General features: G+C 49.9%; 1 protein-coding gene across 14 annotated transcripts in view; it reads right to left on the reverse strand.

The window, feature by feature from the left end:
* Positions 1-982: 982 nt before the first annotated feature.
* The window catches only part of GPATCH8 (G-patch domain containing 8), a 56,224-nt gene continuing 33,729 nt past the window's right edge, over positions 983-23,477 (reverse strand). For 8 of the 14 annotated variants that reach the window (XM_038162869.1, XM_038162868.1, XM_038162871.1 and 5 more), the window contains 8 exons: positions 22,343-22,358; positions 21,451-21,518; positions 20,951-21,037; positions 16,673-16,816; positions 14,475-14,511; positions 8,877-8,926; positions 7,294-7,424; positions 983-6,913 (listed from right to left, as the gene is read on the reverse strand). In XM_038162869.1, coding sequence (XP_038018797.1) covers positions 3,094-6,913; positions 7,294-7,424; positions 8,877-8,926; positions 14,475-14,511; positions 16,673-16,816; positions 20,951-21,037; positions 21,451-21,518; positions 22,343-22,358 — 4,353 coding nt within the window. In that variant the 3' untranslated portion in view covers positions 983-3,093. The remainder of the gene's footprint in view (positions 6,914-7,293; positions 7,425-8,876; positions 8,927-14,474; positions 14,512-16,672; positions 16,817-20,950; positions 21,038-21,450; positions 21,519-22,342; positions 22,359-23,477) is intronic. The other 6 variants (XM_038162880.1, XM_038162879.1, XM_038162878.1 and 3 more) reach the window with 4 other exon arrangements.

Here is a 23,477-nt window from a genome sequence, read left to right on the forward strand (position 1 = left end):
GCATCACCTCCGCAGTGTCCCCTTCCCCAGGGCAGGGATACCCCAAAACCCTGCCAGGGCAGAGGCAGCAGCAGCGCTGTGCAGGGCAATGGCTCTGGCAAAGGACCGGGGGCAGGGTGGGGACAGCCCACGGCCGAGTGAACAAGGCGTGTCCTTGTCCCTGTCCCCGTGGGAGAGCCGGGGCCCGCAGCCAGGCCTGGGGCAGCCCCGGGACAGCGGCGTCAGGCCCCGAACCCACCTGCGGCACTAATTTAAACTCTGTTAATTAGGGACTCTCAGACTGCCCGAGGTCTCCGGGGGCTCCTCGTGCCAACCCAGCGCCCGTGGCCGGGAGAGGCCCCGGAGCACCTCCCTGGGAGCCGGCCCGTGTGAAACGGGGCTTTTCTCCTCCCCGTCTCTGAAGCTGCAGGGGGGAAGCAGGACAGGGGAGTCGGGGGGTTTTGGGGGGCACCCGCAGAGCCAAACGGCACCGTGGCCCCTGAGGGGGGACGCAGTCCCCGGAGCGGGATCTGCTCCAGCCCTGCGGAACAGCTGCACTTGGGAGAGCGGGATTTGCCCAAAGCCGTGGCAGAGCTCCGAGGGTGGCGAGGGTTTAGCTGAGCCCGGAGCAGCTCCGTGCCCCTGGAGAGGAGGACACCGCACTCAGGGGCAGCTGCTCCTTCTCGGGAGGTCTAGTCCCCAGCTTGCCGCAGCATCTGAACCCAGCTGGAGCCTACACCAGACCCCCTGAGGGCAATTATAATCCTTTCTTCTGTCCAATTACTTCATTTCCCGTTTCTTTCAGCACTGCTGCGCCACCCCTCATCAGCCACCTCCTCCCAGGGCTACCGCCAGGGAAGGGCAGGTGGCACCCTGGACCCCGAGCCTGATGGCACGCAGGGGGGTGGATTTTTTTCCTTTAATCAAACCAGGGCTTTAGTTAAGAAGAGAGAGGCTGCTGCTCTGCACAGCAGCTCCCCACCACCACACAGCATCACATCTCTTTTTCCACAAATCATTGGTTTATTAGAAAGGTTTTTTTTCCCCTCACTTTACAGCATATATATATATTTTATATATATCTTATGTGACAAAGTTAAATACAGTCTGTTTATGCTTGTAAGTAATGACAGGTTAATTATTTTAGCGCTATCCTGAAGTCCAAAAACAATCCCTGCCCCCAGCATGATGGGGCCAGGGCACGGATGGGCCCCATGAAGCTCAGCTCTGACAGTAACACTGAATTGTTCGGTATGTACAGGAAATTGAGTCCCTTTTTTGTGACTGCTGTCACTCTGACCTGCTCCAATCTCTCATTTACACGGTGAGGGAGCTCAGGGGGTTTTGATCCTTTGACTCTGCCTGGCCTCGTGCTGCACTCCAGGAGGGGACAGGGAAGAGGATGAAGATGGAGAATGGGACAGGAAAGGGACAGGGATGTCACCACATCCCCACACTGCTCTGAAATCCCTCCCTCCAGCGGTGGTGGCCCAAGGGCTGTGACACCAGCAGTGCCCTGTGAGTGGGGACAGCAGCAGTGGGGACATCCCCTGCACTGGGGTGGGGAAGCTCCCATGGGCAGCGTCACCTGAGCTGGGTGACGCTGGGAGAACTGGGAAATCCCTTATGGACTAAGCTGGGGTAACCCCTCTGCGTGGGCTGGGAACAGTCCCAAGGCTCCTCCTGCACCAGCAGGGTCTGCGCATTACTGCTTCCAAAGCGGAGGAAAAGGAAAGGAAAAAAAAAAGGGCTCCTATTCTCTGGGAGCACCCTGAATTCCTGCTGCTCCCCAGGCTGCTCCAGTGCCTATTCCTATGGCAGGGAAGAACACAGAACCTGCCAGAGTCACTGCCACCCCCACACCCCTCACCTTGCCCAAGTCTCACCGTTTGATTTTTTTTTTCTTCTGCAAAATTCTAAATGAAGATTTTTTTTGTTTGTTTTTACATTTTATACTACATAAAAACTTCAAAAATACATGAGCTTGATAAAATATACATGCTTAGCTGTTCTGCATCTAGCTGAAACTATAAATTGAACCTTTACAAGTGTCTTGGGTCACCTACGGCAAACATATTTACACAGAAGCCACCAGAACAAGTACCACTAAGAACTGGCTGTAAAAAATATTATTGCGATATACTACAAATGTAACCTTTGATAGGAGCTACAAAAAGCAGCATCTTTGTTTACAGAGTTCAGTGCAATTCTTTACATTAAAAAAAAAATCCTATAAATTAATAAGGAAACCATCAGTGTTACAGAGGAAAGAACACGTTTTACATCCAGGCCGCACTCCCCCGTCCTCTGTATTGCTTCAATTCCTAACAGGATTTTCCTTCTCTCTCCCATCCCAGTGCCTCTTTCCCAACCCCACAGAAGATGGAATTCAAAGTGATTTTTTCCCCCCATTTAGGAGAAGAGTGGTCAAAGCCCAGACTGTAATCCCAACCCCAGAACCTTTCTCCAGTCCGGGATATTTAGGCATGGTCCTGGCGCAGGAGAACCTTGGAGGCAGGATGGGGAAGGAAGGGAGCTCTGGGCACACACACAGAGCTCCTCCTCCTCTTTACACTAAGATCTTCCACTTTGGCTGCTCACACCAAGAAAACCCCATGTCTGCAGAGACAGGGGCCAAGGAACCTCCTGCAGTGCCTGAAAGCTGAGGCCTCCAGCCCCCCTGCAGCCAGCAGCTCCCGATGTTCCATGACCGATTACAAGTCAGGTTCAATCATGCTATTTTAATGAGATGACCTCATTAAAAGGATTTTTAGAGATCCTATCAGTGGGTATGAAACCTCATTTATCATATACAAGGTGGCAGAAGGAAGATGACCAAGTGTAAGAATCCGGGGGGAGAAAAAGCCTTTCCAAGTGTCTCGCTGATCTAAAGGTGAAATGGTTCTTCTGGAGCAGTGCTGCCGCGTGCACGGAGGAGTCGGAGCGGGACTTCCCTGGGATACAGCCAACTGCCCAGCCCTCGAGCCCCCGGCTTCTTTGGCTGCTCAAGAGTGAAAGGAAATGCTCAGGCCTCACCTGCCCGCTGGCTCGACTCCAACCTCTTCCCAAAACACCAAATATTCTCCTTCCTCCGAGGTTCCTTCGTTTTGTCCTTCATGTGCCGTGGCTGGGTGGATGCTGCAAGTCCTGTCCTGAGAAAATGGGGTGCAGCAGGGGGTGGAGGTGCAGGGCTGTGGCAGCAGCGGCGGCTGCCGGCCTCGGAGCCAGGAGGGTCGGGTAGAGAGCGTGAGGGACAGGGTGGAAGGTGAAGGGGCCCGGGTGGATGGCAGACGCCGGAATGATGTGGATGGGGTGGCTGGCTAGGAACGTGGCGGGGTGCCCCGGAATAATCGAGTGGGTCAGGTGGGACAAGGAAATGGGTGTCAGATGTGGCTGGGGGATGTGGTGGACCTGAGCGAGGGGCTGCGGGTGCGGGTGGGGGTGGATGCCGATGGCGGCGGCAGCGGCGGCGGCGTGGTGCTGCAGGATGGCGTGCTGCACCGTCGTGATGGACGTGGCCGACGCCGCCGCCGGCTGCTGGATGTGGATGGGCTGGAGCGCGGGCGCGGCCGGCGCCAGGGCGGCCGAGGTGGGGAAGGCCTTCACTTGCTTGGCCAGCAGCTGCTGCTGGATGTGCTGCTGGGCGGCCTGCTGCAGCTTGCTGTACTTCTCCATCTCCTCGGGCGTGAAGGTGATGGGCTGGCTCTCCAGTGGGGCTAGAGAGGAATCTTCTCCCCCATCCCGATCTCCTTCCATGCTTGGCTCCCCGCTCTGAGGCACGTAGCCAGGAAAGTGCTCAACATCCGGAACTAAGGGCATCATACTGGTTTCCACTGGGACTGGCCGGTTGCCCCCGTCCATAGGCTCCAGCCCGTCACCGTCGCTCGGATCCGAGAGGAAGTTGTGTGGCATGACCAGATCTCCGGAGCCAAAGCACTCCGGAAGCGCCGGAGCGTCCAGGGGAAGAGACGGCATCTCCCCAGAGGCTTCGTCACGTTTCTGCTCATCCAGAGGTTTGTCCTGAATTACCATCACCACATCTTCCAGGAGAGACTGGCCGGCCAGCTGACCCTCCTCCATGCCTTGGGAACTATCCTCGGCATCTGACAGCTCCTGCTCCTCGCCCCTCTCCAAGCCAGACTCCTCGTATCTTTTGGAGTTTGGTTTCCGAATGGTTGGCAACTTCCCAATTAAGGGCAGAACCGGTTTGTTGCCTAAGGAAGGAGGCAGTTTGGGGCCAAAGTAGCCCTGGGGAGGATCTTTGAGCTTTATGCCCACTTTGTTTGCCCCTGACAGCATCTCGTCAGTGACGCAGGGCTTCTTCTCAACCTTCCTGGACTGCACCTTTTCCAAGAGCAGCTTTGCGGTGACGGAGTTCCTCTCCTCAGGACTGCAGTCCCCTTCCGAGGCCCGCCCCATGCCAGAGCCGCTGCTATTCTGGGACAGGGAGCCAGATCCTTTCAGATCCTCTCCTTTGCCATCCTCCTTCTTCGGCAGCGACCCTTCACCTCGGCCCGTCCGGAAATAGTGAGGAGACTGGGAGCGATAGATCTTGGACCTAATGAAGTCCCTTCTGCCGGACCTTCGCTCCTCGGGGCTCTCGTGGCCCCGCGAGCCCTTCCGTGACAGGGACCTCTGCGAGTGGCTGCGGGTGCTGCGGCTGCGGTCCCGGCTGTAGCTGCGGCTGCGCTTCCAGCTGCGGCCCGTCACGCTGCGGCTCCTCCTCTTGCTCCGACTGCGGCTGCAGCTGCTGCTGCGGCTCCTGCCCCGGCTCCTCGATCTCGACCTGCCTCGAGGGTGAGTTCGGCTCCTGCTCCGACTCCTGGACCTGCTCCTGCTCGAGCTGTAGTCATCTTCTGACGAGGAGTATTTGCGCCGCTTCGAGCGGTGGTTTGAGCTGTTGTAGTCGGAGTCATCCTCCGAGTCCTGGGAGCGCTTGGAGTGGCAGCGGGAACGGTCGCTGTAGTCGCTGTAGCTGTCGTCCGAGTAGCTCCTGTGGCGGCTGTAGCGGCTGTGCTCCGAGGACGCGTCCGAGCTGGTGGAGTAGGACCTGTGCGAGGAGTGCCTGCGGCCCGAGCGGGAGCGGCTGCGGGAGTGCTCGCTGCCCGAGTCGTAGTCATCGCTGTACTGCGACGGGGACTTCTGGTGGCAGTGCTTGCCAGGGGAACCCTCGTCACTGTCGTCGTCGCCGCTGCTCTGCCGGCTCCGGCAGCTGCTCCGGGCCTGAGCCAGCGCTGGGCAGCGCCTCCTCGCGCCAGGCACCTGTTGCAGCTCAGCCTTGTGTCTTTTGCTCCCATGCTCTTGGCAGGAGTTACCCCCATCCTCTTTTTTACTGCTGCTTCCCTCCTCAGCAGACAGGGATTTCCTCTGGGACTCCTGGGAACATCGCTTTTTCTTCTGGAAATGGCTGCAGTCTTCAGACGGTTCAGGTTTCAGCGCCCGCTCTGACTCCGTCGAAAGGGAGGATTTACCTTTTTTGTGCCTGTGCCTTTTCCGTTTCTTGGGTTTCTCTTCCCCCAGTTCAGCTTTCCGGGCCTTCTCCTCAGCTTCCTCCTTGTGTTTGCGTTTGTGTCTGCTGGACTTTTTGTGCTTCTTTTTCTTTTTGTGTTTATGGGACCTTCCAGATTTACTCTTACCCGTTATAGTCTTACTGCTGTCCGCCCCCTCTCCCTTACTGATGCTTCCCAGACTGGACTCCTGCTTGCTCTGGGATTTGTTTTCCATCTTTTGAGCGGAACTATTCTCTACACTTTCAGCCTCCTTGGCTTTGCTCACCTCACCAGGTTCTGCACTCTGAGCATTGTCTTTACAAAGCCCCCCATGATCCTTGGATTTGTCTGCCTCTTTCCCTTTTGCATCCTTGTTACGGGAGAGCTTGAAGTCGAAGTACAGGGGGTTGCAGCTGTAGGACACAGAGGGCTCAGCTTTGGTGAAGATGAGCAGTTCTGAAGGCCACTGCAGTGTTGTACTCTCGTCCTTACTCAGAACAGGGAAAAAAGGTCCCGTGGGGTGCTTTGGTCCCTCAGAGCCATCTCTGCAGCCTGAGGCAGGAGGAGGAGCTTCTTTAGCAGTGTCTGGCTCCGGGGGATTGCTCTCTGGAAGGTGCTTACTCTCCTGTGTATTTTCATTCTCTGGGATGTCTTTTCGTTCTGTTTTGCCCTGCTGAGCTGCAGTTTCAGTAGTACTCTGCTCCTTCTGCTGCCCCGTACTCTCAGCAGCCTTTTCCATGTGCTTGCTGGGTTTGGGTTTGGGGGAACTCCCCTTTTTCGCTTCGTGCGCGTTTTTTTTGTTCCCATTTTCCGCTTCCGTTTGCTCAGTAGCCTTCATGAAAAGCAGGAATTGAAAGTTGGGCTTTACTTTACAATGGGCTGGGGGGATGTAGTGGTAATATTCTGGTTCCACGGCCGTTGGTCCATCTTCTCGCCTCATCTTCTTCAGTTTGGATAAAGTGCTGGCCAGAGCCCCGCTGTCCTTGTCGTGCTGGTCATCGTCCTCCGCCTTGCCATCAGAATTACTGGTGCCTTCACCCTCCCCAGACTTCTGCAGGCTGCCAGCCTCCGAGGACCCCTTCTCATCACCTTTTGCCCCGTCTGCAGAACTGGACTCATCCACGTGGTCCTTGAAAACAGAAGCGATGGTCTCCAGCTTCACTGGGGTCTTCTTGGCAAAGGAAAAGGACACGCCGATCTTCTGTAGTGGAGTTCCCAGAGAGCTCTTAATGCCAAAGCTGATGGCCTGTGCCCCCTGTGATGTCTGGCCTGACATCACAGTGCCCTGTCCAGTGTTCAGGAAGCCTCTGTCCGTGGTCATCTCTGTGGCCTGGCCGGAGCTCGTCTGGACGAAGCCACTGTTGGCTGCGGAATCATCATCGTCTCCACCCTCCTCGTCCACAGCCACCGTGGTGGTCCTGAACATGGGCCCACTTCCAGGAGCACTGGAACAGGGGAGAGAGAAAACACAGCTTACTCGTGTCCGTATCCCCCTGCAGGAGGATCCATCCCTCAGTGGAGACAATCTTATACAGCTCAAGTGCTCTTGCACCCACACACATGTGTTAAAATACCATTATACAGCTACTCAAAGTTTTTCATAATATTAAATTATGAAGAAAATGTATCGCTGGATAAAGCAACTTGGGGATGCTCTGCATGACAAGTTTAGTGAATTCACTCCTACCAAAAGCCCAGTATGAGCCCCAAACGCCAATGTGAAGCTTTGCCCTCAAAGCCTGTGCAGTATCCCAGAGCAGGAAGGCCAGCCCAGCCCAGCCCAGGGCTGCAGCCCCCTGGGCTCCTGGGGACCACCCAGACTCACCACTCAGGCTGCCTCCTCTGCTCAGCCAGCTCGTGCAGGCGCCGCAGGGCTTTCTCCTGCTTCCTCTCATCTTTCCGGGATCTCGACGAGACATTGCGAGCAAATTCCCTTTGCTTGAGATCTTTCAACCTCTGAGGCAAAAGAAAGCAGGGATGGATCAGATCAAAGCTGTCTGTGGTTTGTCCAAGAGCAGCTCTTTGCTGTAGCGCTGGAAATCGCGGTGTCAAGCCCCTCTCCAGGGACATTTATTGAGCCAGGATGGAACAACAAGCATCTTAGCTCAACAAACCCCACGGAGCACACTGCCATCCTCCCAGCAGCTGAAGGAAAAGACAACTGGTGGTCACTTTTGGCTATGACTTCAAGTTCTGTGTATGCCCCTTTCCAATCAACACTACTGGTTTTCTTTAGCATGGACAACAAAGCTGATTTCGAAGCAACAAGCAAATTCTGGAAGGAAAAGGGGGAAAGAAGAAGGATTGTTTACTTTGCTGCTCTTGCAGCGTGCAGATGTACTGGACAAACAGTGCATGACACGAGTCAAAAGCATGGGCCAAAGGACAGGAGGGTTTAGCTGGTGCCACAGCTACCCAGGAATGACATCTGACAAAAGCAATGTACCATTACATTGGAGAAGGAGCCAAAAATCCCATGTGCATGATTTCCATAAGCAAACCCAGAGTACAACATACACCACAACCAGTTACTTGTTTTCCTGTCAGTAGTTCTGAGAGGGTCAAGAAACAAACTGCTCTAAAGGCAGGAGGGTCTCTTGGGGTTGAATACTTCGGGGGGTGGGGGAAGGGGGGAGGCAGAAGCACCAAGTTCCCCAGAAATCCTATCATGAGGGAGCAAACCCAATCCCAAGGAATTTCAAATATCCTAATAGCACTGAGGAAGTCTAGGTAGCCAATTCTAATAGAAAATAAACATCCAAGACTTCAGAACATTTTGGAAAGTCCTTGTCTCAGAGAGAGCACTAGGAGAAGAGGACGCTGGTTTTTCTTGGAATATATGTGGATAGTCACAGCATTTTTTCAGAGTGCTCTACAGAAGTTTAAGTAACAGAAAGCAACAAAGACAGACCTCTACCATCCTAAAGGGATTCACTGTTTTTTTTAAGTGCAAAATTCAAAACCCTTTCAAAGGGCCCAGTTCCAGAACGCATCCTGTACTCAGCTTTTGGAAAAAGTTTCATGTTTTTCAGGCATTTCATGCAGGGCCTGGGAGACTAACGGGACTCAGAGCAGGAGTCACTTTGGAACAATTCTTGTACAGGATGTACAAATCACTGGTGAATTCTAAATACTTCTGGCTGGCTGACTCTGCCTCTTTCCTGGAGCAGAGTCAGACTGCCACACACAGAAACAGTGGATCTGGAAACCAACCCAAAGCTCAAATTAGAGGAATTAAGCTGGCCCAATGTAAAGAGAACATTGCTTTGTGAAAAAGGGAGAGATTGGACAAGACAGAGCATTCTCTTACCTAATAGTATTTACTAAATGTGGTTGATTGTTACCAAAATCAGAGGGGAGGACACACAAAAAAGATACAACTACAGACACCAGTAGAAAGAAACTCACTCTTGTGATCTGGACTCCCAAATTAGAAGGGTTTGCTTTCAATACATCAGCTGAAAACGTCACATCACAAAGAAAAAAAGAAAGTAAAAATATAACAAGAGCGGAAGAGAGGGGAAAAAAAAAACCAAACCAACAAGCAAGCATTACTAGAGAGGCGTGGGGGAGTGTGCCAGCTACTCTACGGAGCGGGAGCGGAGGCACGGGAGGAGCCGGGGTCTGCGGCAGGGGACACACACGGACACGCGCCGACACAGCCATGATCCCACCTGGAACAGCAGAGCTACTTTCACCAGGACAAGTAAAGGGCTCAAGGGTTTTGTGGTGTATGTTAAATGTTGAGGAGTACAATTTTTTTTCCAAGAGGAAGGGAAAAAAAATAAAACAGATGGGCTGAGCAATGCTATCAGCTTTTTCATGCTGATTTCGAAAGTGTGTCTGAAATGCTCTGGGAAGTTACAGCCACCAACAGCTGACAAAACTATTTAATGGGGGCTGATGCCAAGTCTCGAGATCATTCACCCATTTGGAAAAAAGTATGACCCAGCTATTTACACCAGACATGAACTGTAACCTTTTCCTCTCGAGAGGAAGGTGCAATGGTGTACTCAGAGCCCCCTGTGCCCCCGGGCATGGTCCTGATCATCCCCCAGGACACGAACTGGGCTCAGAGCTGTTGGGAACATGCAGCTGCCCCCGGGCTCTCCTGCCTCCATGACACGGCAATTTGAATGAAGACAGAATTCAATGCCCGTTATTAAATGCTGACCTTTGTGTGTCTCTGCTCCCCCAAACCTCCCACTCTCAACGCTTCAAATTTAGAGGTGTGAAGCAAATGAACTACCCCAAAGCACTGTAATCCAGAATATGCACCACAGCAACTCCCAGCTACACCCAAACCTGGGCCCTTTAGGCTGACAAACCACTGGCCCTGGTGTCAAGACTGCTGAGAATTTGGTACTTCCAAAATTGGGAAAGAGTTGGTCTTGTTTTCAAAGGACCAAGAGATCTCAAGGCTGAGTTTCTTTTTGTCACACAGGAGTCAGGAGGAAAAAGAGTCTTGCTGGGGAAGTACAGGATAGAAAAGCTCACAAATGCACCATGCCAGCTCCTTGGAAATGCAAAATACTGAACAGAACATAGCTCAGCTTCTTGGACTGACCTAAACCAACAGACCTATCATCAGAAATGACTCCAGGCGTGCAAGAGACCTGGCTGGACTGCATTACCTTCCCTAAATGCATCTTGGGGGAGGAAAGGGGGAAAACAGGAGCCCACACTGCTCATCTGTAAGAACAACCTGCTGCAGGAATGAAAAATACCCAGAACTTTTCAAAATAACCTGTAACTCTCCCCTCACTGTTTCAAATATGTCACTGAATCCAGGGATTCATCCCCTCAGTGGATAAGCAGTTCACTACAGCCATGGCCACCCAGCTCCCCAGTCCTGACTGGGAAGGAGCAATCCAAAGACAATTTCACTGGCTGAAGGGAGCACATGGAGCACTGAAATGCTGCTCACACACTTCCAGGTCCCAGCCTGCCCAGGAAATCATTTGAACTACACAGATATTTAAGCTCAGCTTACACTAAAGAAATTTCCATCTAATCCTGAGGAGAGTATTATTCTAATTCCCCCAAAACCTCTAAATGACTTTCTGGACCACACCATATGTGTGGGTGTGAGTGAGGCTGGAGGTGCATGGAACTGCCCCTTCCCCAGCACCATGGAGAAATTCCAACAGGGATTTAACACAGCAGCTCGACCATCCTCGGGGAGCTTCTCCCCTCCACAAGGAGCCCCGGGAACTCGTACTTTTGGGGTGAATCCTCCCTTTTAAAGTCTTGCCATTATGCTTAGCAAGACAATGGTTTCTTTCAACAGGATTAGAGCCAAACCTGTACTAAAGTAAACATATGCTTCATGCTATTACAAGATTTCAAAATTAAGGGGCATTTTTTTCTCCCTGGGCTGTGTGTTTTCTGAGCAAGTAGCAGTTTATCCAAGCAGCAACATCTTTCAAACTGCAGAATCATGGGATCATACAGCCAATGAATATTCTGCTAGTTTGTTACTTCAGCTGTCAGAAGGGCTACACTGCAGTGACCAGCAGTGACACAAATCACCAGCACTTACATAAAATTTCTCCAGATTTCCACATGCTGTAGGCAGTAGTTCACTATCTCCAGCCTTCCTGAGGTCTATTAATAGCTGCCACCCCCCTCAGCTTTGGAACAAAGAATTGTATTTTAAGTTTCCAGCCTTGTTTCTAACAAAATTCCAAACTCGTCTCTGCATTTCCACAGAAGTACAAATCGAGTTCCTAAAGAGCAGGTCTGGTATCAAATCTGCAGCTACCTCTGCTCTGCAGCACAGAGAGGCCACAGTGCTGGATTATCTCCCAATCCCTGCATGCCTCAGGAGAGGCCAAACCAGCAAACACCACCAGTACCTTCCAATTCTCACAAATCAGCTTAAACCAGCTGCACCACTGCACTGCTGAAAAGCTCCTGAGAGCCCATCCCAGGCACAGCAAAGGGGGAAATCCAGGGGGAGCGAGCAGGAGTCAGGAACTGCCGCAACAGGAAAATCACTGCATCGTCACAGAATGTCCTAAGTAGGAAGGAACCCCCAAGGATCATCAAGTCCCACCCCCTGGCCCTGCACAGACACCCCAACAACCCCACCCCATGCACCCCACCCCTGGGAGCGCTGTCCAAGCACCCCATGAGCTCTGGCAGCCTCAGGGCCCTGAGAAAACTCAGCACATCCCAGATTTTGCTGATGAGATGGTACCAGGTAAGACTTCCCCAGATCCCAGCTGGGGTGCAGAGCTTTACAGGCTCAGGACCAGCAGTAAATGGATTTTCTCCGTTTAAGCTGACAAGGCCACACAGCATCACTGAACTGAGGCCCACTGAGAGACATTCTTTGCCTAAAAGTGCAGAGCAGAAAGAACCCCTGTTATTCTCACCAGAGAAAAGCACTGTCACCAGACCTGAAGACGTGAGACTTTCATGCCAAACCTCACACTGAGATGGGTCAAAGCAGATCCACCTGTGGGGCTTGAGGCAGGAGGCAGCGCCCATGACATCAGAACCCCCTCCTCCCTTGCCATTGTTCTCATGTCTCTCTGCCAACCCACATTAAATAAAATAATAATAATGTACTTTTCATTCTGTGCCAGCAGATTTCTTGCTTTCTGAACTTTTGATGTCTGCTTGATTCTTTGCCCCAGAAGCTTTTGGGAGTGAACGACACATGAAACACAAGCTCAAAGGATGGGAACCTTGATCATTTTCCTGAAGTGGGAACACAAGCCTGGCTTATCTTTGGTCATCAACATTCTCTGCACGCTTCTAAATGAAGTGAAAAGAACAGAGGGGAAATGGCCTGCAAATGCTGTTTTATTTCACGTTAATTTCCTCCCTGGAAGGAATCAATATTTTTCTTAGCTGGGTTAAGAAAAATATAGAATGGGTTGGGTTGGAAGGGACCTTAAAGCTCACCCAGTGCCACCCCTGCCATGCACAGGGACACCTTCCCCTATTCCAGGGTGCCCAATGTGCAACCTGGCCTTGGACACTGCCAGGGATCCAGGGGCAGCCCCAGCTGCTCTGGGCACCCTGTGCCAGGGCCTGCCCACCCTCACTGGGGAGAATTTCCTCGTCTTCTCTAACCCAACCCCACTCCCTTTTCAGTTAAATCCATTCTCTGTTGTTTTATCACTCCATGCCCTTGTCCAAAGTCCCTCTCCAGTTCTCTTGCAGCCCCTCTATTGTTAACTGGGGGGTCTTCTGAGGGCAAAGCACTTCTGGAGCAGAAGAACCTGCCATGTAACCCCAAGTACCTCAGGGATTCCCTCCTCAGTCTTCTCCATGCAAGCCGTGCTTGGAGACCCAAAGGTTTGGAAATCTCAAATCTCCCCAAAACACAAAGTTCAGGGTTTGCATTCAGAGTATTCCTCAACCCCAGCAGTGACTGTCTTGGTAGTTTTATTGTGCTTGAACAGATCCCTCCCCCTCGGCATGACAAGCAAAGATGCAGCTAATTAGGGCACAAAGAGAACTGCACATCTACACTTTCAGTTCTGAGTTCCACCCTCTTTCCCAAAGAACTTCTTTAAGGAATACACTCCCTTTGCCCTTCTACAAAGAGAATCTAGGCAGAATTAATCACCTACACCTCCAAAACACCACGTACTTGGGGAAAAAACAGCTACATAAAATCTGCATTTCAATGCTGGTTTGTGTTCTCCCAGGGAACCTGGCACAGGTTCACTCAGGAACACGTTTGTTTTTCACAGGCAACGCAGAAGTGGAATGTTTTGATTCTGTTGGGTCAGTGACTCAGTAAACAGCTGGAGCCCTCAGCAGGCACACGAGCAGAACGAGGTGATGGTGGGAGATTCTCCAAGTTCTTGGATAGTTAAAAACCCCCCACAGTAAAAGCTGACTGCAAATGCTACGTAACTTACACAGAAGGTAATTCCAACCATAACTCTTGCAGGCTGCTTCAGGTGCTGGGTCCTGCACATGCAGGTTTATTTGACAGGAACAAACAGACTGGGCACAACCCAGACAAGGGGCTCACACGCCTCTTCACACAAATCTAACACGAGGTCTTTATCTTAATGTCAAAACCCCAAAGCAAATAAGGAGCCCTCACAGGTGTAATGCCTTAAGGACACATTCCCACTGAGTCCAGAGTGTTCTAGGACTGTGGGAACTCCCAAGGATCAGGACATTGTGGATCTGCAGGAAGCAGTACAAAAATCACAGATTGGTTTGGCTTAGAAAAGATCCTAAAGATTACCTTGTTCCACCCCCTGCCATGGGCAGGGACACTCTGCACTATCCCAAGTTACTCCAAGTCCCATCCAGCCTGGCCCTGAACACTTCCAGGGATACACACTGGGTCCAGCTTCACCACCCAAGCTCCTTCTTAGCTGCAGAAGTTTTCTTTCTACATTTGCCACCTTCTGTCTGTTAATTATTATTAATTATTACTCTGCTGACAGTCAGGACTGGGCATTATGAGGAGTGGGGCCCTTCATAACCTACCAGGCCTTCAAGATCAAAATCCTACAGCTAAAAAAGCCCACCAACCATAAAGACATCAGCAGCAGTACAAGAAGTTGTGTGATGCAGCCTTTTCCCAGCTGCTCAGTGCAGGGTGTGTGACAGAACTGAGCTTATTGTCCCTCCTGCAGGGCCACCTGCACCCACTCCAGCTGCCTGCAGTCCCCTGAGAGGGACAGGCCACGTGCTGACCAGAGGGTGACTGGTCCTTAAAACAGCTGCACTTCTCATCAAGTATCAACCTAATTAAAACCAGCTCCAGAACAACACTGCACACTTCCAACACAACGGCTAAAACATGCCAGTGCTTTAGGAGAATAAATGCAAGGATCTTTTCCCAAGCAAGGAAATGCTGCCTTTTGGAGAAACTTGGTGTTGGGGTTGATTCAGATGTAGCCAAATGGTCTATGAAACCAGGACAGGCAGGAAGTAAAAAGAATAAACCTCCCCTTTAATTGTTTGGTGTTGATACAATTTTGGTGGGTCCAAAATTCATCCGGTTGGGATCAATACACTTACCTATCATCCCTGTTGGGCAATAATCCCGAGTTCCTTCCTGGAATACAAGACAGTGTCTTTATAACTCGGGAGTGGAAAGGGATCTGAGGATGGAACATCTATTTACAGGGACAGCCTAATGCTCGCAGAGCCACAGAGGGATAACCAAACACTTCAACGTCAGCGGGATGTGGAACTAAAAATACTTAAAAGCAAAAATGCTGTGGAAACTGAGCCAAGGAAAAAGCAAAAACGAGCTCTGTTGCCTCAAAAATTACCACTGAGACAACAGACTCTTGCAGATGATGTATACCAAGCTGGGTGGTTGTAACTAAGACACTGTAATGGCCTTTCTTTCCAAGAAAGCCAACTCATGGCTTACTTTTAGGGAAAAGTTCATGTTTTTCCTCAAAAACTTTAGGCTCACCTTTCTACAACCTCACCCTCTTATCCAAAGAGACAAACTACAAAACATCAACGTGCAACATATCAAAAGTACAGATTTTTGTATTTTTTAACGATTTTAAAATTCAGACTGGACTGCAGGGTATGAGCCTCCCTGGAGCAGGAGGGAGCACAGCAGAGAGATAATGTTCCTTATGCAAATTCACTGTCATTCTGTCTTGGGGGTTTCAAGTTCACTCCCTGAACGCTGACCCAGCGGGGTCACAGACATTTCAGCCCGACAAAGCTGGACAAGCAATTTTTTCCCTAAGCAAAGCATGATTGCTTCTTTGTTTAAATCCCACTGTAACTAGAAATTAATGCTGGGTGATGCAGCCAGAGTTTGGAGGCTCATTTTCTCCAAAGCCTGCCTGAAGTGACTGCAATAGATGGAATTATCCAAGAACATAATTCCTCTCAAAATAATCAGCAGTAACAAGCAACCTCCAAATTCTTTTTCCTGATGGGATGACCCCACCCTGTGTGCACACAAGACATTTTTCTCTCAAGCCACTCCCGCTGATGACTCCTTTTATTGCTTTCCACAGGTTGGTTTCCTCCTCCACAGCACCTCCAGCTGCTGGAAGAGCTCAGAGCCTGGCCAGGCTCGTGTCAGTGCCCCGTCAGTCACCAAGGGCTGCAGCAGCTCACGGAATCCCACGGTGTCAACACACCAGGAATGTGACACAAACAGGTCCTGCCACCTCCCAGATAAATGCAGGTCACTGCACTTGGGTTTCAGCCAAACTGATGGAGACCTTCCAAGAAGTTCTCTGCTCTCAGGTGTCACGACTGAGCTTGGCCAAAACCACCTTTTTGCCCAATAACCAAGGGAATACAGAATTTCTGCTCTCGATTCTACCAAACCACTCCACAGAGCCCCACTGCCCTGCCATGAGAATTCCTGACAAGGCTTCCTTAGTTCAAAGCAGATTCCCTGTCGTATTCTACACTTAATACACACAAACAAAAATCATACTCAAAAGCCACATTCTTGTTTTTAAGCTGTTTTCACTGCTATTTTGCAAGCTCTACAGCACATCCTCCTTGAGTTACCAGCATTTTGATGATTGTGTTGTTAGAATTTATGACTAGGAACATCAAACCCCTGCTCTGAGCCCTTCCAGCCCTGGAGGAGCCCAACACTGCTATCTGCTGTGCAGTTACATCTCATTTAGCAGCTTAAATGGTCAAACAGATCAGGCTATCACAAGAACTTCCATTACTTACTGTGCAGCATGAAGCACCCTGCAGACACTACAGTACATCCCTAGCTTGGGAAAAAAGCCAGCTCCACAGAGACTCGGAACCCACCTTCTCTTGAGAATTACAGAATTTGGGAACTGCTCCTTTCTTAGGACACCTTTGACACAGCCCATTATTTCCTAGTCTGTTTTCAGTAACTCCACAGAACACAGACTCAGTAAAATGTGGGGAATCATCATTCCCCAGAGCTGTACTAACGCTAAAAGCAAGCTGGGATTCATCCACCTCCACGTGTACTCTCCTCAGTTTTACACCAGCACATCCCTGCCCGTGGGTCTTTGAGAAATGGGACTCCTTGATGCCAACCATGGAGTGGGGCTTGGGGTTCTTCTGTTGTTTTGTGTTCTTAAATGAATGATGGGCATAAAAATCTTATCCAGCGACATAAAACACCTATTCCAGGACCAGTAAGGAAAACAGATACACCAGGGAAACTCCAAGTATCAACCACAAACAAGACCACCACAATGAACATCAAATGGATGAACTGTGTGTCTACAACTGGTTACCTGCTTGTGAGCATGGTCATAGGAGTTTATGTGGTTGTCAAACTCTTGGTGCTTCTGATACTGCTTGTCACAGAGTTCACAGTAGAAGTTTGCTCTGAGGTCTTCCAAAGCCTTGGCAATGGCTTTTTCTTTATCAACATAATCCTGAAAAATTAGGAAAAAATTGCTTCTGTTAAGCATCCTGTAGAACAGCCTAGAAGATGATGGGTTAGTCCTTTAAGGAAAAAAATAGTGTTTAATAAAAACTTGGTGTACATTGATTATATTCATTACAGGATCACTGAGGTTGGAAAACACCTCCAAGATCACTGGGTCCACCCTGTGCCCAATGCTCACCTTGTCCCCAGCCCAGAGACTGAGTGCCACCTCCAGCCATTCCTTGGACACCTGCAGGGATGGGCTCTCCAAACCTCCCTGGGCAGCCCCTGCCAAGGCCTGAGCACCCTTTGCATGGGGAAATTCCTGCTGCTGTCCACCCTGAGCCTCCCCTGGCCCAGCCTGAGGCCGTTCCCTCTCCTCCTGTCCCTGTTCCCTGGGAGCAGAGCCCAAACCCCCCGGCTGTCCCCTCCTGGCAGGAGCTGTGCAGAGCCAGGAGAGCCCCTCTGAGCCTCCTTTTCTCCAGGCTGAGCCCCTTCCCAGCTCCCTCAGCCCCTCCTGGGGCTCCAGACCCTTCCCAGTTCCGTTCTCTGACCCGGACACGCTCCAGCCCTTCAGTGTCCTTCTTATGAGGTGCCCAGAACTGGACACAGCATTTGAGGTCTCTCAGCAGTGCCAGCTCAGGGGACAGTCACTGCCCTGATCCTGCTGCCACCCTAGTCCTGGGACAGGTGCCATTGGCCTCTGGCCCACCTGGGCTCATGTCCAGCCTCTGCTGACCAGCACCTCCAGGTTCTGTCCAGCTTTCCAGTCATTTTGCCCCCACCTGGAACCTCCCATGGGGTTGCTGTGACCCAAATGCAGGTCCCAGCACTTTGTCTCACTGAACCCAGCTTACACTAAGCTGGGCAGCCTTTGCAAATTCCCAGGTGGGATTCCAGAGCTTCGCAATGCTGCTGACCTCAGCGCTATTTGTTACCCACTTCTGTGCTGGAAGGGCCCCACAAGGACTGAACACGCCCTGGTCAGAGCAGAAACACCACTAAAAGAAGACTGCTTCAGACAAGGCTTGCAGTGCTGATGGGGCAAGGCAGCTCTGCCTCAGGGGAGCCTCCTGGATTGTCAGTGCTCCAAGGAGAGGCCCAAAGCCTCGAGCTAACCCAGAGAGATACTGGCATCAAACCTAGGAGGATCCCTGCCTTGGGAACAGAACCTTACACCTCTAAAGCTGACACTGCTCCATTTTGAGTGCTAAGAGATGTCTGCTTGATCTTGGCTTGGCTGCCTGAACTCGGGAGGGAGGAGCATGGCTCTGGCTGGGAATTACCCTTCAGAGCCTGCTGAGCCCAATCCAGTCCAGTGAAATATTCCCAGGAGCAGAAGTGTCCCTGAGGCTGGGCTCAGTGCAGTGCCCACACTGCAGCGGGCACAGGGAGCTGCAGGTAACGGGAGTGAGGGAGGGGTAACAGCCCTGGGGTGCTGACAGGGTCTTTCCCCTTCTACAACTGAACACCTGCACAGGTGGAAAACCAAACCTCAGGCAAAGATGGGGTGTCTCACCTGGCAACAGCCACGTCCTTCCCTCTTTTGTTCCAGGTTTTGAATGCGCACTGAGCTCTGGGACTGGGAAAATCCCAGTCCCTCAGGTGGCTGCACTGGCTGGAAATCCAGGTGTGGAAGAGGCCTGTGCTGTCCCCAGGGCTGCTGCACACCTGGGGGCTCCGAGACACACCTGATGCTGGGACACAGCAACCTCAGGGCTAAGCAGCTGTTCCCTCCTGCCAGGCTGTATCAATTACAACCCCCCCAGCAGAATTAATGTAACATCACCACTGTTCACGAGCTCTCTGGGGAAGGTTTACCCCAAGGAGGTGGAAGGTTTTACTCAAAATCAGTTACAAATGCTGCATCACAAAGCCCAGTGTACTCACTGCAGCATTCCCCTTATAACCATTGACCATAGGCATTTCAACTGGAATAAAGAGAAATTATATAAAAAAACAGCTTAACATTAGAGAAAAAGCACTTAGGGATCTTTTTTTCCATCTTCAATACAAACCTCCTATGGGAAGCTTCCTTCCTCAGCAAGAGGAGGCAGCAAACATTTAAGACAGAAAACTTTGAAAGGCTTTTCCTTTGAATTTCAGATCTTGTTCAAGGCAATATGGTTTATCTCCTAGTTACCACATCAAAATGGCATTAAAATAACATTACTGAGCCTGTTTTATATGATATAAAATTTATATTAAAAAACTCAACACCCGAAGAGAGGAAAAAAAATATCTAAAAAATGTTAGTGCTCATGTTTGGGATTGTTTTCAATTTCAAGCACTGTTCCCTTCTACATAAAAAAGGAAGCACCTTCCTGCTTCCATCTCTTACCAGATGCCCTTGACAAGGAAAAAAAAAAAAAAAAAAAAAAAAAAAGAGAAACATCAACAAATCTGGAGTTTTGAGCCTGAGGCAGGTCCCCAGGAAGACAAGAAAGGAAAACAGAGCAGCGTGAGCTCCACAGAACACGGACGTTTCAAGTTCCTCTGAATCCCAGACAAGCTTCCTGTGCCATGGGTAGGCTTTTTTGAGCAAGCATCCTGTGGCTCAACAATGAAACCCAGCCATTTGAGTGATCAGAATTTATACAAAAGAAGGGAATTAAAACACTTCTTGGCTGCAGAGTTATCGGAAATTCTCTGAGGCTCCCTGAATGGCTGATCAGGATGCACTGCCATCGGCAGTTACATAATGGACTCCTGTGGAGCAGCAAAAAGTAACGGCTGCAGAGATTTTTCACAGATTAATACCAAAATGCAAGGGGCTAAGGATGAACTGAGCTTATAAAAACTCACTGGAGCTGGGAGAGACTGCTACTGCTCCAGAGCTCCTGAAAAAAACCCGTGCTGGATGAGGGCAGGAAGAGCAAAAAGTCTCAGAGCAACAGAGGTTGGGCTGTGTTTGGAAAGACAATTGTAAACCCCAAGAACTCCAGGATCACAAAATGGTTTTGGTTGGGAGGGACCTTAAAGCTCACCCAGTCCCACTCCCTGGGCAGGGACACCTCCCACTAGAGCAGGTTGCTCCAAGCCCCATCCAACCTTCCCAGGGATGGGGAGTCCACAGTCCCCCTGGGTACCCAAACACCTGCAGTTCCCTTACAAAGCAAGTCAAAGTCTCAAGGGAGAGGAAAAAAAAAAAAAAAAAAAAAGGAGAGGAGGCTATAAATTTTCATAGCTGAACAAACTGCCTGAAGAATTAACTGTTCAGCTGGGGAAATGGAATTTTAGATTTGCCGAGGTTATGTTTAATTTTAATGGCATTGAAACTACTTTCCCATTATTTCTCAAATAATTAAAATTTATGCAAGACTGACACTTCATTTGGATGTCTTGGGCTCTTCCTGAACCCTGGTACTCCCCAAATCTCTGGACAATTGAACAAGCAGGCTCAGAGCTGATGGACTGTAGGGCTGGGAAGCAGAAGAGTGGATTAAAGGATGAGCAGAGACCATGTCTCCACAGAGAACCTGGTTACAGCTAATCCAAAAATGCTCCTGCATGTCACGCTCAATCCCAACACCACAGCTCATTTTTATCAGCCCCTGGCTTACAAAATAACCCCACAGGTTTTGTAAATCACATAGAAATACAGAATTTGTCTTTCTTTTAATGCTGCCTGAACAACTGTTCCAAAGAGCTCCAGCCCATCGATTTCTCCAAGCTGGAGCCATGTCCTACCTTTCCAAAGCCAGCAGGATTTATGCAGTAACAGCACCACGTACTGCCCACTCCTCACTCAGGACAACACAAGAGCTCCTCCCTGCTGCTGGTAACTGCCCCTCTACCACCTGCAGGTTTTGTCCTGACATGGCAGGCTCACTCCTGGGTGTAGGGAAGGAAATGTCCAGCTCACCCCAGGACTGCTCCTTCCAGAACAGGAGCAAGGCCCATGGAGAAAGCCCCACTGCTGTCCTGAGGCTCTCCAGCAGCTAAACAAACAGGAAGGTTGATGCCAGGAAGTGAATAACCAACATGTTAGAATATAAATCATCTCCACAACGAGCAAACCCAAGGGCAGTGAATTTCTACCACCGTCACTGCAGCAGGAGCAGGGGAACTCAGCCCCATCAGAACAGATCTCTTCCCAACCAGCCCACAGACACTGATGTTGATGGCCCTCTCTCTGTACCTTGTACTTCTGCCTCAGCTCCTCGGTGTCTTCCTTCTCCACCTCCAGCACTCGCCTCCGCTCTGTGGCATCCTCGGCGTAGTCGAGCTGTTTAAAAAGAAATAAAGAGATGTAATTTGGCCCATAAATGCACTGCACTATCAAATCTACCAGAAAGCACAACTTCAGCTGAAGCAGAATCTATGCAAGTTGTATTTTGCTTTCCCTGCTTTGTCACCCCAAGTGTAAAACAGGTCACTAATCCCCCTGATGTGGAGGGCCCTGGCAGGCCCGTGAGAGCTTTGGGGAAGGGAAATCTCAGAGCCCAGGGATTTGGGGAGCATCCAGACCCCAGAACTCAGGCTCACAGGGACAAACAGAGGATGCATTTTGCAGACAAGTGTTTTCTTACTGCGCTGATTCAAGAGCAAGTTGTTCTTTGCCTTGGATGAACAAACTCTCAGTTTAAGTGTCTTTCCCACCCCTTCCCTAGAAGCCCTGCAGGGGTGAGGGGAGCTCACCTCCATCTCCATCCGGCCCATGCCCATGACATCATACTTGACAACGATAGGGATGGGATCTGTCCTCCCTGGAAGAGGAACACACAGAGAGGGGTCAGCAGCAGCCCAGCACCACAGCTCACTGTACACATTGGGTTTGGGTGGTTAGAGATCTTGCCTTGGAGTGCAGAGACCAGAAAGCTACAGTGAACCAAACACGAGCCATTCTCACAGCTTACAGCCAACCCTGCGCCCAGCTCCGAGCGGCACCCAGGATGATAAATGCATTTTTCTGAACATTAACTGCTCTCGTAAAAGCTTCTCATGGTTAATGTTCCCTCATGACAAGCCCTAGGGCAGGGCTGATAACAGGACTTGAGCCTTCTCCTCAAGGCTTCCACATCAGGCTCCTCATCTTCCCATAAGAGTGAAGAAGCTGCTAATCACATTTCACTGCTGCAGCTCATGAATAATCAATTAGAACTTCCCTGTAAAAGATGTGGAAGCCTCTCTCCCCCCAGCTTCTGCCCTCCGTAGGAGCAAGGAATGGTGAAGAGAAGGATGGCACAGAAGCCAAACTTCCCCCATCCCAACCACCCAGCCTAGGCCAGGGGTGGGTCCCTGCTCCCCCAGCCCTGGAGCGATGCTCTGGCCCCACCGTGTCACCTGTAAGCTGTGAAAAGGACTGGTTGCGAAGAAAATTGACTTTGAACTAATCAAACTATGCTGGAGATTTATTTTTTTTAAAAAAACATATCTTTAATCCACTCATAACCAGCCAAACAAAGCAAAATGGGGCAGACAAGCACTTTACTACCACAGCTTTTTTTTTTTTTTTAATTATTATTATTTTGATTTTTACATCACAACAGGCACTGGTGGTTGTGATGTAACCCACTGACAAAGTACTTACCTTTTCCAGTGCAAACCTTGAGTGAAAAAACAGAATGTTTACTTCCCTTATTATTGCTCTTGTTTGGTGTAAACAACTCTTTTGTTATACACACATACACAGGTATTATACCTTTGGGCTAAAAGATCGACACGTTGGAGTCATGCCGAAGCAGTCCACTGCCACCCACATCTGCAAAAGGTTAAAGTCTTTAAAGCTGTCTCAGAAAACCTGGACAGGTGTGAACTCTTTGGCAGCATCAGCCATAATTCCTGCCAAAACCACAGCCCTAGAGGGGCTTTTGAACCTTTAAGTACAGACATGTGGTTTTATTCAGAAATAAATCCATTTAATTAATTGCTTTACAGTTTTGTTGATATGCCCAAGAATTTGATAGGCAGGTATCCACCAGGTCCAAAAGCAGTGATCACACTGATCTGAAATGGTTTTGACTGAGCTTTCCTTTGGATATTTAATGCTCATCTTTGACAAGGTTTCTCTTATGCCCAATGGTATAATACAGTAAGCAGTGACTGCAATTTTTAGCAAAAGGACCAAATTAAAGACAGGTTATAAAAATGACTTCCTCGGTGCAATATCACTTTCATAACGTCTCAGCCAGGGATTTACTGGTAAGTGGTGAACCCAAATGGAATGGCTGGCACCAAGTGCCAACAATTTATTGTTCAAATTTTTTTCAAGCTTTTTTCTTTTTTGGTTTGGTTTGGTTTGGTTTTGGGTATTTTTGGTTCATTTTTGTTTTGTTTCTCCAGCAATTGAGATCTTTCGATGCAGCCTCATTGGCCTGGTAAACCCCTGTACACAAACAATGCATCAGTACTTTTGCCTTCTAAGGCAGTCAAAGTTTTTTGGGTTGTTTTTTTTTTTTAAATTCAAAATCTATTTGGAAATTGCAGTAGCAAGTGCTAGTGCCCATCGTGTTGGGGGGAAAAAAAATCAAGTTTGGACAGTATTAAAAATTTATGTTTAAACTGATTTTGGCAGTTCTAACACAAACAGAAACATCCCTTCTTAGCAATACCCTTTAATGAACAAGGATCAGACAAGTGTGCATAAAGAAAGGAAAGGAAAGGAAAATGAAAGACCAAGCAGAAGGATGATGGCTACAACAGAGAAAGTAAGCCTAACATTGGTG

The sequence above is a fragment of the Motacilla alba genome, chromosome 27 (genome assembly GCF_015832195.1).
Source record: "Motacilla alba alba isolate MOTALB_02 chromosome 27, Motacilla_alba_V1.0_pri, whole genome shotgun sequence".
In the NCBI taxonomy this organism is placed as follows: Eukaryota; Metazoa; Chordata; class Aves; order Passeriformes; family Motacillidae; genus Motacilla; species Motacilla alba.